Source organism: Chionomys nivalis, chromosome 7 (genome assembly GCF_950005125.1).
Source record: "Chionomys nivalis chromosome 7, mChiNiv1.1, whole genome shotgun sequence".
Lineage (NCBI taxonomy): Eukaryota > Metazoa > Chordata > Mammalia > Rodentia > Cricetidae > Chionomys > Chionomys nivalis.
Window position 1 is genome coordinate 94,307,864 of NC_080092.1, and position 12,902 is coordinate 94,320,765.

A 12,902-nucleotide genomic window follows, 5' to 3' on the forward strand; every position below is an offset into this window, starting at 1 on the left:
TTCACGTGCACTCTGCCTGCTAATAAAACCAAGGTATTGTAAAATGGCATGCGTTATTATGCCCGTGGTAGTATTCATTGTGTCTCCTGACTGAGTCACAAGCCCACGTCAATCAGCCGACTTTGCTATTGATGCTTCTGTAAGTTCACCCTTTCATGTGCTGATAATGACAGGATTGTCAAGGACAAATTTCTCAGAACACATCCTGGACATTAAGGAATGCATGACTGTACTTAGATGCATAGGACTGCATTGGTATAAGTTGCATGCACGCACTCATGTGCACACATACACACATACACAGACTCTCTACACGCTGAGTCTGTGAAAGAATAGCGGTCCCATCACTGGTCATCAGTGAGGTGTGACATGTCAGTGACCACGCATCCATACTGCATCATGTGATCCTCAATGAGTATTCAGGTAAGAAGGTGGAAGGGAAGGCCTGAAGACATTGTGGTAGGCTGGCTGAGTGCACCTTTGACCTGACTCCCTGATAAGAAAAGAGATCTAGTAGGTGTCGCCTTAAAGAGATAAACCGGATCAGGGCTGGGGGTGTGGCTCGGTCTACAGAATGTACACTGTGCAGACATGAGACCTTGAGTCCAATCCTCAGAACCCATGTAAGAAAGCCATTCATGGCGGTGCATGCTTGGAGTCCCAGCATCAGGAAGACCTAGGAAGACCATTGGAACTTGCTAGCCTAATTAGGTGACTTTTAGACCAATGGCAGACCCTGTCTCTAAAATAGATGGATGGCACCTGAGGAACAAAACATCAAATTCTCTAGCTACTACAGTAACATGTACACACATGCATGTGAACTAGCACACACACACACATGCATGTGCACTAGCACACATATTAATGTGTACATGTAAGCCAAAAGAACATCACCTTTGATGCAGGCAACCCAATGGCTGATGCCTCCAGTTTGAAGCCTCCATGCCACATCTATGTCACATTGCTCAAATGAGAATGTGTACAGGACAATGAAGCTGGAAAAAATCCACTCTGGGGAAAATTTAGTAAAGCTGGCTGGTATCTCACATATACCCAAGCCAGTTAATCTGGGGGAGAAAGAACCAGGACAATGAACCAGTGCTCTTTGACTAGACCCTGTAACAAAGATAAACTAAATGGCCATGAAGCACATTGGGCTAGGGATGGGGCTGCTTGAGAACGGCAGAAATGAGAGATCTAGATATGAATGTACTCAAGGTGGCAGAACTGTATCTATGTTCTGTCTCTACCATGTCACAGTTCTGTAGAACAGCCTGTCCTGAAGAAACATTACCTAACATGGAAGCTATATCCACAACCAATCCTTAAACAGTTGAGCAAAACCAGTGTGCATATGTATATACATACGTGGAGAGAGAAGGGGGTCACATGTGAGTGATGGGTAAATGGTAAGATGTGTGCAGGTGTTCACAGTGTGATACCTACTGTTTTCCTAAGACTTGACAATTTTCAAAATTGAAAACCTAAACATGAGAAAAAGCACCAACTCTGGCCAGGACCCCACTGGGCATAGGGTGGGAAGTAGTGGAAACAAGAGGCTTCTATCTGCCCATCACCCCTTCCCGCACTTCTGCTAATGTCTTCTGTCCTCCTCTTACTACCCTGGGGCTGGAGCATGGAGGAATGTCTGTGCTACAGGGCACATGACAGACCTGGCTAGGCGCAGGGAGCATGCTACTGTAATGGGCTGGAGATGGTCTGAGTTTGCCCGATCAGGTCCTCTTCTGCAACTTTCTAAGTAATGTTTCTAGGGAAGTCAAGAATAGTCACAACCTGCCACCCGTGGCCTTCCAGGCCACTCACTGTGTGGGAATGAAGCCTGAATCCAGAGGTAGGGATAGCAAAATAGTCTATAGGGAAGAGGGCTAGGATTTGCCAAGCTCTGGATTCAAAGACCCACAGTTCCTGGAATAATCAATGCTGTGGAGGTTCTTACCTTAGCCCTGTGGTCTGTTCATACTGTTCAGAAGGCAAAGGATCATGGGATGTAATAGTCACAAAAGGCAGAAGAGAGGCGAGTGTGTGTGTGTGCGCGCATGTGTGAGGGGAAGGGGAGAGGGAGGGAGAGGAAGAAAGAGACAGACATACATACAGACATGGAGAGACAGAGAGAGTGGGAGGGAGGGAATGAGGGAATGAAGGAGGGAGGGACAGAGGGAGAGAAGAAAGTGAGAGAAAGAGAGATAGATAGACAGACACACAGATATACAAAACTGGGCTTTCTGAAAGTCACTTGGATGGGGCCCAGGGAAGGCTGGGAGAGTTTGGACAAAGAGGCAAGAGAAAATAAACATTCAGGACATGTCTGGAGACCCATAAACTGTCTGGCTTGCTGGCAGTGTCTTCCCTAGATGGAACCAGGGAACCAGCATGAGGCCAGGAGACGCCAAGGACATTGACCATGAAGAGTGCTAAGGTCACACGGAGGAGCCTGGCCCTAACTCACAGCCACAGCTAGTTTTTGATGAACCGGCCATCTGACCGGCTTCCCATTCAAGTATCTCATTGCCGCCATACCATGAAAGCCGCTGTTCCTGCAGCGGCAAAGCGATGGGCTGAGCTTCCCAAGTGGAAGCTCATTTATTTCCCCTGGATGACTTCCACCCAGCACAGCTATAAAGCAGGATATTTGCATTCTCCCCACTGCTTTGTTTTCTAGAATTTGCAGAGCACAGTTAGCAGAAAGATGGCTAAGGATACACATTAAGGAAACAATTGTAGCGATCCTTTCTCCTTGAGAGGCAGGGTGGTGGATGGAAAAGACTCTCAGCTCTGGAGTCACGCAGCTCATCTTATAAGAAAAAGTTTGTACGTGTGCGCTGTGTGTGCATGTGCGTACGCCGTAGCACGTGTAGAAGCCAGAGGACAACTTTTGAGAGTCGCTTTCCCCTTCTGCCTTGCCTGGAAGTGGGGGTCTCCCTTACTGGTTTCTACCACTCTACCACATACTCCAGGCAAACTGGTCCCTGACCTCCTGTCTTTGCCTCCCACCTCACTGTAGGAGAGCTGGCTTTACAGATGTGCAACACCACATCTGGCCTTTTAGATAAGTTCTGGGAAACCCAGCTCAGGTGGCCAGGCTCATAAGCGCTTTTACCCACTGAGCCGTCCCCCAATCTCTGTAGCTTATCGCTGAAGTTCAGCTTACACGGCTGACCTTGGATGGGCCCTTGAACCCGTCTAAGCTCCAGTTTATGCATCTGTGAAATTCACAGGCTTCTTGGCAGAATCCAGTGGTGTTACCCCATAACATACGTCACCATGCCGACCCTCTATGAGTCTTTTCTTCATGGATCATGGTTATCACCATCATAACTGAGGCTGACGATTGGGGGGGGGTTGTTTTGGGGACAGAGTCTCATCTCATCCTTTACATCCTTTTCCTAGGCTGGCCAGGAACTTGCTAGGTAGCTCAGGTTGGTCCTAGACTCAATATTTTCCTGCCCTTAGGCTCTCGAAGGCCGGGATTGGTGACTGTGCAATTGTACCTGGTGGTAGCATCTGCAGTAGTTGCATCCGGATGGCTCACTAGATGCTGCCGGGGCCAAGAACCATTTCCAAAGGTAGCCCACTCCATCGCTGAGCGAAGCTGATGGTTGGCAGTGCTGTGGTGTTGAAGGAATAGCTTAGCTGGTGAAATGCTCACTGTGCCAACATGGGGACCTGACTCTGACCCTCAGAGCTCACTTCTTTTTCCTCCAAATCTGGCCTGGTGGCATGCGCTTGTAACTCTAGTGCTGGGGAAATGGAGACAGGAAGATCCCTGGGGCTCATTCGCCTCCCAGCCTCGCTGAACTGGTCAGTTCCAGATCTGTGAGACACCTATCTCAGGAAGCACGGTGGATGGTACCCAAGGAAGAACAGCCACAGAGGTTTTCTTCCAGCCTCCAGGCACATATGAACATGTGCACGTCTGCTCTCATGCATGCATGAACACACATGTGCACACACATACCACTGATCCATGATCCAAACTGGGCTTTGCTGCTGAGTGGCACCCACCTGTGCCCTGGCACTATAGGATACCACAAGGGGCTCCGATCCAACTAGGGACCAAAGCCTCTTCCTCCAGGGTCCTTCTCCAGCTCCCTAGCCAAGGGCAAGCAGGAGGCTGCTTCTAAACCTGTACTTACAATATGTTTCTAGAAAGCTCTTGGTACCCCATTCAACTAAGTTCCCACCAAAGAGGATGTAGGGACCTTTTTACACACTGTCTACTGTTCCCGGTGATGGCATTTGGTAGTCAGGAATGGCTCCAGGTACCCAAATAAAAGCCTTCATGTAGGCTTCTTGAAGAGGTCCTTCTGGCCTCCGTGTAGGAGATGGATGGTCTATAATAGCTGGCAGAGGACGATGGTCTCTTACTTCCGGGTGTTCTCCACACAACCTCCCCAGAAGGGATGGTGTGGCCTCTTCTCCTTTGTTGGCTGATACAATCAGCCTGCACCAGCTGAGCCAGAGTGGGGTCACAGATGGCGAAAGGAGGTCACCCCAAACTCTGGCCTTCTTGCTTCATAATGGTAAGGCTGACTATCCGGAGAGGGTGGGCAGCTGCTCTGGTAGCGAATCCCCCTCTTATTTGCATTTTCATCCCTGGTGACAGATTTGTATCAGCATCCCCAGGGCAGGACAATCTTGTTTCCCCAACAAAACCGATTATGCACATCAGGCTTGGGGATTAATCACAGGCAAGGGGCTGGGAGCCAATAAGAAAAGGCAGAGATGGGAAGATAAGAGTGGGAGGTGGGAGCACTGGGAGTCCCTGTTCTGCAGGGCCAGGAAGTAAGCAGAGGCCAGGCTCCACTGGGGGAGGGCCCCTCAGATATGTTACTGGTGGCAAAAATCCACCTGTGCTAACTCCATGTTCTCACTCCCTATGTGTCCCTATTCAGCCAGAGTGAGGGAAGGGGGGAGTCATGAAGTCCAATACTCAAGACAGGTCCCCTTCATCTCCCATCCACACAATTCCCCAAAGGCATGTCTCCTGCGTTGCTGCCTCCCCCATTGCTGCATGTCCTATTCCATTGAATCCAGCCTCCTTCAATAGAACTTTCTAGACATGGTGGGGTTCTTTCCAGGGGAGAGGAGGTGAGAAAGGCACTAGTTACATCCTCAACGCCATCTCTGCCCCATCCAGTGTCATATCGGCAACACTCAGGCCTACTGCTCAGCCATCTAGTGTAGGCATCACCAGAGTAGGGTGTCAGCTCCAGAGCAGGGCAGTCCCAGCCTCTCAGGAGTATTGCATGGGAGCCTGTGACCTGTGTATGTACCCAAGTCTCCCACCCTCCTTTCTCTGGATAGGGACAGGCTAGCCCCAGGCAGACGGGAGGGGATGACTTGCCTGTACTCCAGCGAGAACCTGGTCAGCTCCCGGTTGTTGTGCAGCCACTTGAACTCCAGCGGCCAGCTGCCCTCGGCCATGCATGTGAGCACCAGCCGGTTCCCCTCCAGATGCACTTGTGTGCGCACCGGCTCTGTCTTGAAGTACGGCGGAACATCATCTGTGGGAAACAGGTCACAGAACCACCAGTTAGCACTTGCTCAACCCCACGTGTTGGCCCACCGGATACCCAAGGCAGACAGAGCAGGGGCAGCTGGGTAACCTGCCTAAGGTCATACGCTGAGAAGGACCTGAACTCGGGCCAGTGTGACTCTGGCGCTCAGTGCTCAGCATCCTCACCTACCAAGCAAAGCTTTGTCCGCTTACTCCCCTCTCTTTCCAACCTCTGCCTCTGATCCACCCTCCCCAACGTCCATCACTTCTGGTTCCCCCAGCCCCCGCCACTGTTGGAAGTCTTGTCCAGTTCTCATCTTTTGCTTCTGGGTTTTAAAACTCCAGGGAAGAAAGAAAAGGGATGCCCATTGGGCTTCAGCCGGAGGGAAGGTAAGCTTCACTAGGAAGACCCAGAGCTGTGGTCCCGGGGAGATGGCTCAGCTGTTGTGTAGGAATGGGGACCCGAGTTACCGAGTTACAATCTCCAGTGCCCACATAAACATCCAGGCTTTGGCGCATACACCTATATCCCCAGCAGTGTTGTGGGGATAGAGGCAGAAGGATCCCTGGGGCTTGTTGGGTGCCAGCCAGAGTAGCTCCAAGTTAATGAGAGACCCTGTCTGGAGAGGATAAGGCAGGGAGTGACATCAACATACTCAGTATCCTCCTCTGGACTCCATGTTCATGTGTGGGGTGAATGCACCTGTACACATACATGTACAGACACAACACACACACATGCACACACAAAGGGAAAAGAAACACGGAATTGAGGTGACACAAGGTTCAAGTGATAGAAGGGTCCCTCCCCGAAGCTGGAAAGCACCTCAAAAGTAGAGTCTATTTAGTTAGCTCCTCTGCCACCAGACTGCTGGCCTCCAGCCAGGCAGCCTTAGTCTCCCCATTCTGGCTTCCCAGGCCCAGGTAGCTGCTGTACTGCCCTGCAGAGTCACTGCCCCTGTCTGGCCTGGCTCAGCCACATGGAGTATGAAAGCTCCAAGCTCCTTCCAAAGGAGTGACATGCTTCATTCCCCAGACTCAGACTGCTCAGGCAAATGACTCAGGATGGAGGGGAGCCTTCTTCCCCATGGGGAAGAGGACAGAAGTGGGGTAGGGTGGGAGATGGGATTAGACCAGGGTGTTGGGAAAAGGAGAGGGAGGTTGGGGGGCAGAGTTCCCAGGCCATCTTTGCATCGCCAGCCTTTGGAACTTGGAATGGATCAAGGTAGTGGGCAGATGTCAACATCTGGTAAGAGCATCAACAGCAGCCCTAGTCCTCACAGGTTCTGTTATTTTAGAAGATCCCACATATGCTCTTTTGGGCCTCACAGCGACTTCATGACTCCGGAGGATAGGATGTATGTTTTAGAAAGGGCACAGTGAGGCCAGGTCACACTGAAGATCATACAGCAGAGAAGAAAAATCCAGACCACAGGACCAGCTACCTCCTTTGGGGAAGCTGGGCTACCTCCCTGACGGAGGTAGCTGGGCCAGGGCTTACAGGAGTAGGTGAGTACAAGGTGAGAGGTGAACTCAACATTTGTGTGCCCTGGTCCAGGCGTCAACAGCCTGAGGAAGTGTGCCACAGAGAGCGACCCCTACAGCTCATCTAGAGCATCTCCAGAGGCCTACTCAGGACCACACACCACTCAGTGGCAGATACAGGGTCGAATCCCACCTTTCCAGGCTAAACCCATAAGCTGCCGACGGGTTCCAAGAGATCAGAGTCACATAGGAAGTCGCCAGCCGGGCAGTGTGGGTGTCCTGACCTCCAGGCCAGTGGCAAGAGCTCTTGCAGCATTTGCAGGCCACTGTCTTATATTCATCCCATGCTGGTCAGCTGCGTGGCAGAGGGCAAGCACTGGCTCTTAAGAATCTCAGTTTTGCCATGAGTGGATATAAAGGAGAAACAGGGGTACAGAAAAAAAAGATTGGCACAGTGCTGGCCTAGGCCTTCCTCTGAGAATGGATGGTCCATGTGGGGTTATATCTATTTCTATGTGGGTGTCTGTGGCAGGAGTGGGCACTGACATTCTCAGCGCTGGCTAGGTCAGAATTCATGCTCCCCTGAGAGCCTAGAACTAGGAAAGCCCCTAAAACACTTGACAGTGTGCTTTGGGACTAAGGAAGGGAGCAAAGGAAAGGAAGAGGAGGAGGGGCACGGACAGTCGGGCTGGACAGGGCTGTGCTGGGCCCATCTGCATACCAGGTTGGGGCCCATGATCTCTGGTCCTGGGTCTCCTCTCATCCTCTGGTTTTACCAGAATGGGCCACTCACAGTCACGTTCACCTTTTGTTTCCAGGTCTAACCTGGGCTCAAGGACTGATTTGTACCTCAGTAAAAGTTACAGTGGGTTCTTGAGGGACCAGTTAAGTGACCCTGCTCTGACGTAGCACTCCTAAACCTTATAGCCTTGTACACCACTTATATACTCCATTTTATGAGTGCATAAATTATACAGTTTGAAGGAGGGGGCTCTTCCTAGAATTCCTGCCCCAGAGGACAAGCCCGAGGGTAGCTTGGAGAGCAAGCACTACCAATGCCTTTTCATACTGTCTCCTTGGTTCTCTTTGCAACTGTCCTGTGACTGTTCTGCCTAAGGAGCAATTGAGGGGGCTGGGGATGCAGGTCAATCAGTAGCATGCTTGCCTGGCATGCAGGAGGCTCTGGCTTTGACCTCCAGCACTGTACACAGCAGGCATGGTGATGCACACCTCTCCTCCCAGTACTCAAGTGGTGGAGGCAGGAGGATCAACAGTTCAAGGGCGCCCTTTGACTAAAAGCTAGTGAGGGAGGCCAGCCTGGGCTATATGAGACCCCATCTCAGAAACAGGATGAGTAGTTGAAAGGGCGCCTCTTTTGGATCCCCAAAGCTGAGTCCTTTCCAAGGTGCTTGTGTCTTTGCGGTTCTGGTTGGCTGGGTAAAGAGAGGCCAGTGGGTACCTGTTTGCCAGGGAAGAGCGACTTGCCACCTCAGGAGGCAGCCAGTGCTGCTCTCGGCTTAACAAATGGGCACATTCTCACTTCAAAGGAGCATTCATATTCTCCAGCGGCTTTCAAGAGCCCTTTGAATCGCGGTTTTAAAAACCCTCGGTTTGAGGCTGTCATTGCTCGTTTGTTTTAAAACAATAACATTCCCAGCCCCGCGTGATTAAATCCCTTCCTTGGATGTGGGCTGACTCAGAGCCAGCACTGTGAGAGGAAGAGGAGGGCGGTGGGTGTGTCTGAACACATGCGAGCACACACACACACACACACACACACACACACGCACGCACCACGCTCTGCACTGACATATCTAGCCTCTGTGGGCCCGCTCATGGGTCACTTGCTCCGAATGAATTTACCAGCTCACTGCCCAGGCCCCAGGAGTGGACAACCTGGGCAAATGCCTCGTGCTCGGATGGTTTGATTTCAGTGGCTGCTGGAGATAATGGCCATGGGGGAAGGAGAGGGAGCTCATGTTTGAGCACCTGCTGGGTACCAGGCCCTGCCTTGGTCCTCCCCATCCCTTCTTTCATGTTATCCTCCTGAGGTGACACAGAGGGACAGAAGTGCCTCTCCCCAGGCCACTGCTTTGTGGTCACCCTTGCTCTAGTGCTCCTTGCCCTCTGGGTACAGGGACCCTGGGAGGGAGGCTCTATTCAAAAGAAACATTGGGAAGTGTAGAAGTGTACCAGTAGGCCCCAAGAGCATCTGAAAGCAGGAGCTGGGGTGTGGTCCACAGGAGGATGGATGACTGTGAGGGTGTGACTTGTGCTTGTGTGTGCATATGCATGTGTGTGTACACATGCCAGTATGCATATGCCCACATGTGTATCTGACGTGTCTATGAGTGTCTGGGCACATCTGCCCCCACCCCGCATATCTGTACCTGGAAATCTGTCTCCTGTTTGCTCATGAATTCACAGGAACGGAGAGACCGTAGGCTTTGGAAGTCACTGACTTTCTGCACCTCAGTTTTCTTAGCAGTAAGCTGGGAGCAAGTTTACTGCAAAGACTAAATGGGCACAGAGCACTGATTAAATAAAGTAATAAGTACTGACCAGAAGCCGGCACATGCCTAAGAGAAGACATTGATTGCGCCCACCAGTCACATACGTGGATGGGCACACCGTGATGCATAGAAACTAGTACTCCGGTAGCGGAGGCTGCCAGGTCTTCTCTGCTTTTGTTTTCCGACGAAGCTGTGCTCAACCTGCAGAACTATATGTCCACCACAGACGGGTGAGGCTCCTGCAGCAAGAAGGGGTAACTGCACAGAGAATTCTGGGTAAATAGAATCAACATTACAGGCATGTCATCCCCCCCAATCTTTATTAAAATACTTAAATTGACAACAGCGATGATGACGAACGTGTGGACAGGCGTTCACTGCCTTAGTGTACACGCTGAGGAGGTGAAAGGACCACTTGTGGAAATCAGGTCTCTTCCTCCACCATGGGCTCAGGGATCAAGCTTATCCACCAGGCTTGCAAAGCAAGAGCTGGTACCCACTGATCCATCTTGCTCCCCCTCTACCCCGATTTTACAAAGTGAGACAAAGTGATTCTAAAATTTACAAAAAAAACCTCCAAAAATGGATTAAAAACTGGGCCTGGAGATATGGCTCAACTTGTATGCAGGCTAAGAGCATGTCCTGTGCTTGCAGAGGACCCAAATTTGGCCCTTGTCATTCATATTGGGCAGCTTATAATTGTCTGTCATTCCAGCTCCAGGGGGGACCTGATGCTTCTAGGCCCTGGGGTACCTGCATTCACCTGCAAGTACACAGACACAATTTAAATTAAAAAAAATCTTTTAGAAAGCTAAAAAACGAAACAAACAAGCCAGCAACAAAAACAAAGCAAAACAAAATCCAACCAAACCAAAAAGAAAAAAAAATTTTTTTTTAAATGTCTGGGAAAGACTAGCCCAGATGCTGAAGTGTAAGATAAAGTAGCCACCACTTAGACAATGTGGTCTTTATGACTATTGGGATGAAGGAATGATCTTGGACCCTAGAAATGAATCCAAATCTATAATAGGACATTTAATGTACGATGAAAGCAGAATTGCAAATCAAGGTGGGGGTGGGGGTGGGGAGGATCAATTACTCAGCACAGTGCTTTGGAACAGCCAGAGAGCCATGTGGGAATAAAACATAGAACTGAATATCTTCCTCACACTTTACCTCAAAATAAACACTGGAGGGATTGATGTTTTAAACATGAAAATGAAATTCTAAAAGAACTTGAGGGGTGAAATCACAAAAGTTTAAAAATACACAATGCTGGTAGAGTTAAGACGCTGCCAAGCACTTTCTAAGTACCACGAGAGCTCCAGACGGTCAGGAGACAGACGATGCCTTCAACTCTACGAAAATTCTTCAGAGGGAAGAGAAAACCCACACATCAAAAGCAGCGACACATGACAGACTGGGGGAAGATATTCTCGACACTTATCACAGACAAAGATCTGAGTTGCCTGTAGAAAAGAAATGTTCTCAGCTGGGTACAGTATTACAAGGCCTTGAAGCCTAGCATTCGGGAAGCAGAGGCAGGTGGATCTCTATGAGTTCGAGGCCAGCATGGTCTACAGAGTGAGTTCAACCCAGACAAGGCTACATAGTGAGACCCTGCCTCATAAAAAAAAAATGTTTTCATAAATCCATTAGATTAAACAAGCAGTAGCAATGGGTCAGGGATGTAAATGGTTTAGACAAGGTGAGGATGTTTGACCTCCTCATGAAGCAAGTGTAGTAAGTCACAACAGGGTACCCCATCCCCCCTCCTCCGCCAAGGTGTAAGAGTGTAAGACCCAATGGACTCAAGTGGAGTGCAGGGGGCAGGTGTCCAGGGGACACACCCCTCTCGGAGCTGGGACCTGGTATGCCTTCTATGGAGCGCAACCTGACAATTCTATTACAACCTTCCCATTCCTCCAGCTCTCCAAACGCAGCTCCCTGTCTCTGCTTCTGCATATGTAGGATGGCAGCATCTCGGAGCTGTGGTACTTGCATGCTGATGCAGAGGGTACTCAGCAAAAGAATGATTGCATCTCCAGTACGAGACTCCTCCATGGCAGGGGACCCCAGAACAACCATTGAGAGCCACCATTGTGTCATTGACGAAATCTGCTACTGCCGTATTCGTTTATTTATAGACAGGGATTCCTGTAGCTCAAGTTGGCCTCAGATTTGTTCTGTTGCCCAGGATGACCTTGAACTTCTAATCTTCCTGCCTCTACCTCCACAGTGCTGGGGTTGGAGGCATGCTGGTGTATGTGGTGCTGGGATTATGGGCTTTGTGCATGGTAGGCAAGCAATCTTTAACTGAGCTCCGACCTCCATCCATGAGCACCCAGGAGTGTATGTGGGCAGTGAGAATGGTTACAGGGCAACTGCGCTGAGGACAGGGGAAGAACAGGCCCTGTGTGTGATCCACCAGTGCCACACAGCGGGGGGCATCCCTGGTCATGAGAGACTGACTCCCATGAATGAACTGCTGCCTGCAGAGGCCAGCAAGAGGTCTTAGTGCTGGCTTCCTTCTAATTTCCCGTGTCAGGTCAGGAGGCCCTGACTGCCATTTCCTCTTGACATTGCCACTAAATACCCTCATTGTCACCGGTGGAAGCCAGGCTGAAAGCTGAATAGCTCCATACAGAAGCTAATCTCAACTTAAACTGCCCTCTTCCGCCAGTCCCTCTGCTACATAGTACCATCTTTCTCCTGATTGGCCAGACTCTCTCAGCTTCATCTTTTAGGGGCTTTCACTTTTCAGTCTGGCCCGGGACTAGCACCTCCCATGGAGCCATTCCTGCTGGGAATACTGGCCAGAGGCAGAAGAGAAGCTGGGGTGAAGGCATCCTCTGCCAGGCTCCTAATTAGCCAAAGGGCCTCCCTCTGCCCTTCAGAGAAAGTTTCAAAAGCCACTAAACAGAGAAGAATTTTCTTCCAGCTCTGAATGCCCTCAACTCCTTCTTCCTCCAGGCGAGCCAGCAAGTGTCCTGGGTCATAGAACGCTATGGTTTTGAGATTCAGGAATTTCTCTCCTGTATCCCCTGGTCAGCCATCTCTGTCCTGACCTCCACAGCTTCCCGGAGGGCTGTCTGGCTTGGAAGCCTGTATGCATGAAACCTGGATGGTGAGTACCCGAGGAGAGGTCAGATCAGAAAGAGAGCAAGGGCTCAGGCCAGGCCTTCTCAAGCTTCCAAACGGTATGGTTTTAAGCTAGCTCAGGTCTGGGTTAGAGGCAAGCTAGGTTTGTATAAGTTCTTATGGGGCTTTCCCCACAATGTCTGTGACTCTACAGGTCTTTTGGGCATGGAAGCCCAGATATATGGGGTGCAGAGAGGTTAGTACTAAGCTTGAACTCTGGGCAGGGGGCTCAGGAATAGGCT

The 12,902-nt window shown here is 50.4% G+C and overlaps 1 protein-coding gene across 1 annotated transcript in view; it reads right to left on the bottom strand.

The window, feature by feature from the left end:
- The window catches only part of Sdk2 (sidekick cell adhesion molecule 2), a 278,134-nt gene that overhangs the window by 146,521 nt on the left and 118,711 nt on the right, over window positions 1-12,902 (bottom strand). Inside the window, exon 2 of the mRNA XM_057775509.1 lies at window positions 5,369-5,528. Within this exon, the coding sequence (XP_057631492.1) occupies window positions 5,369-5,528 (160 nt within the window). The remainder of the gene's footprint in view (window positions 1-5,368; window positions 5,529-12,902) is intronic.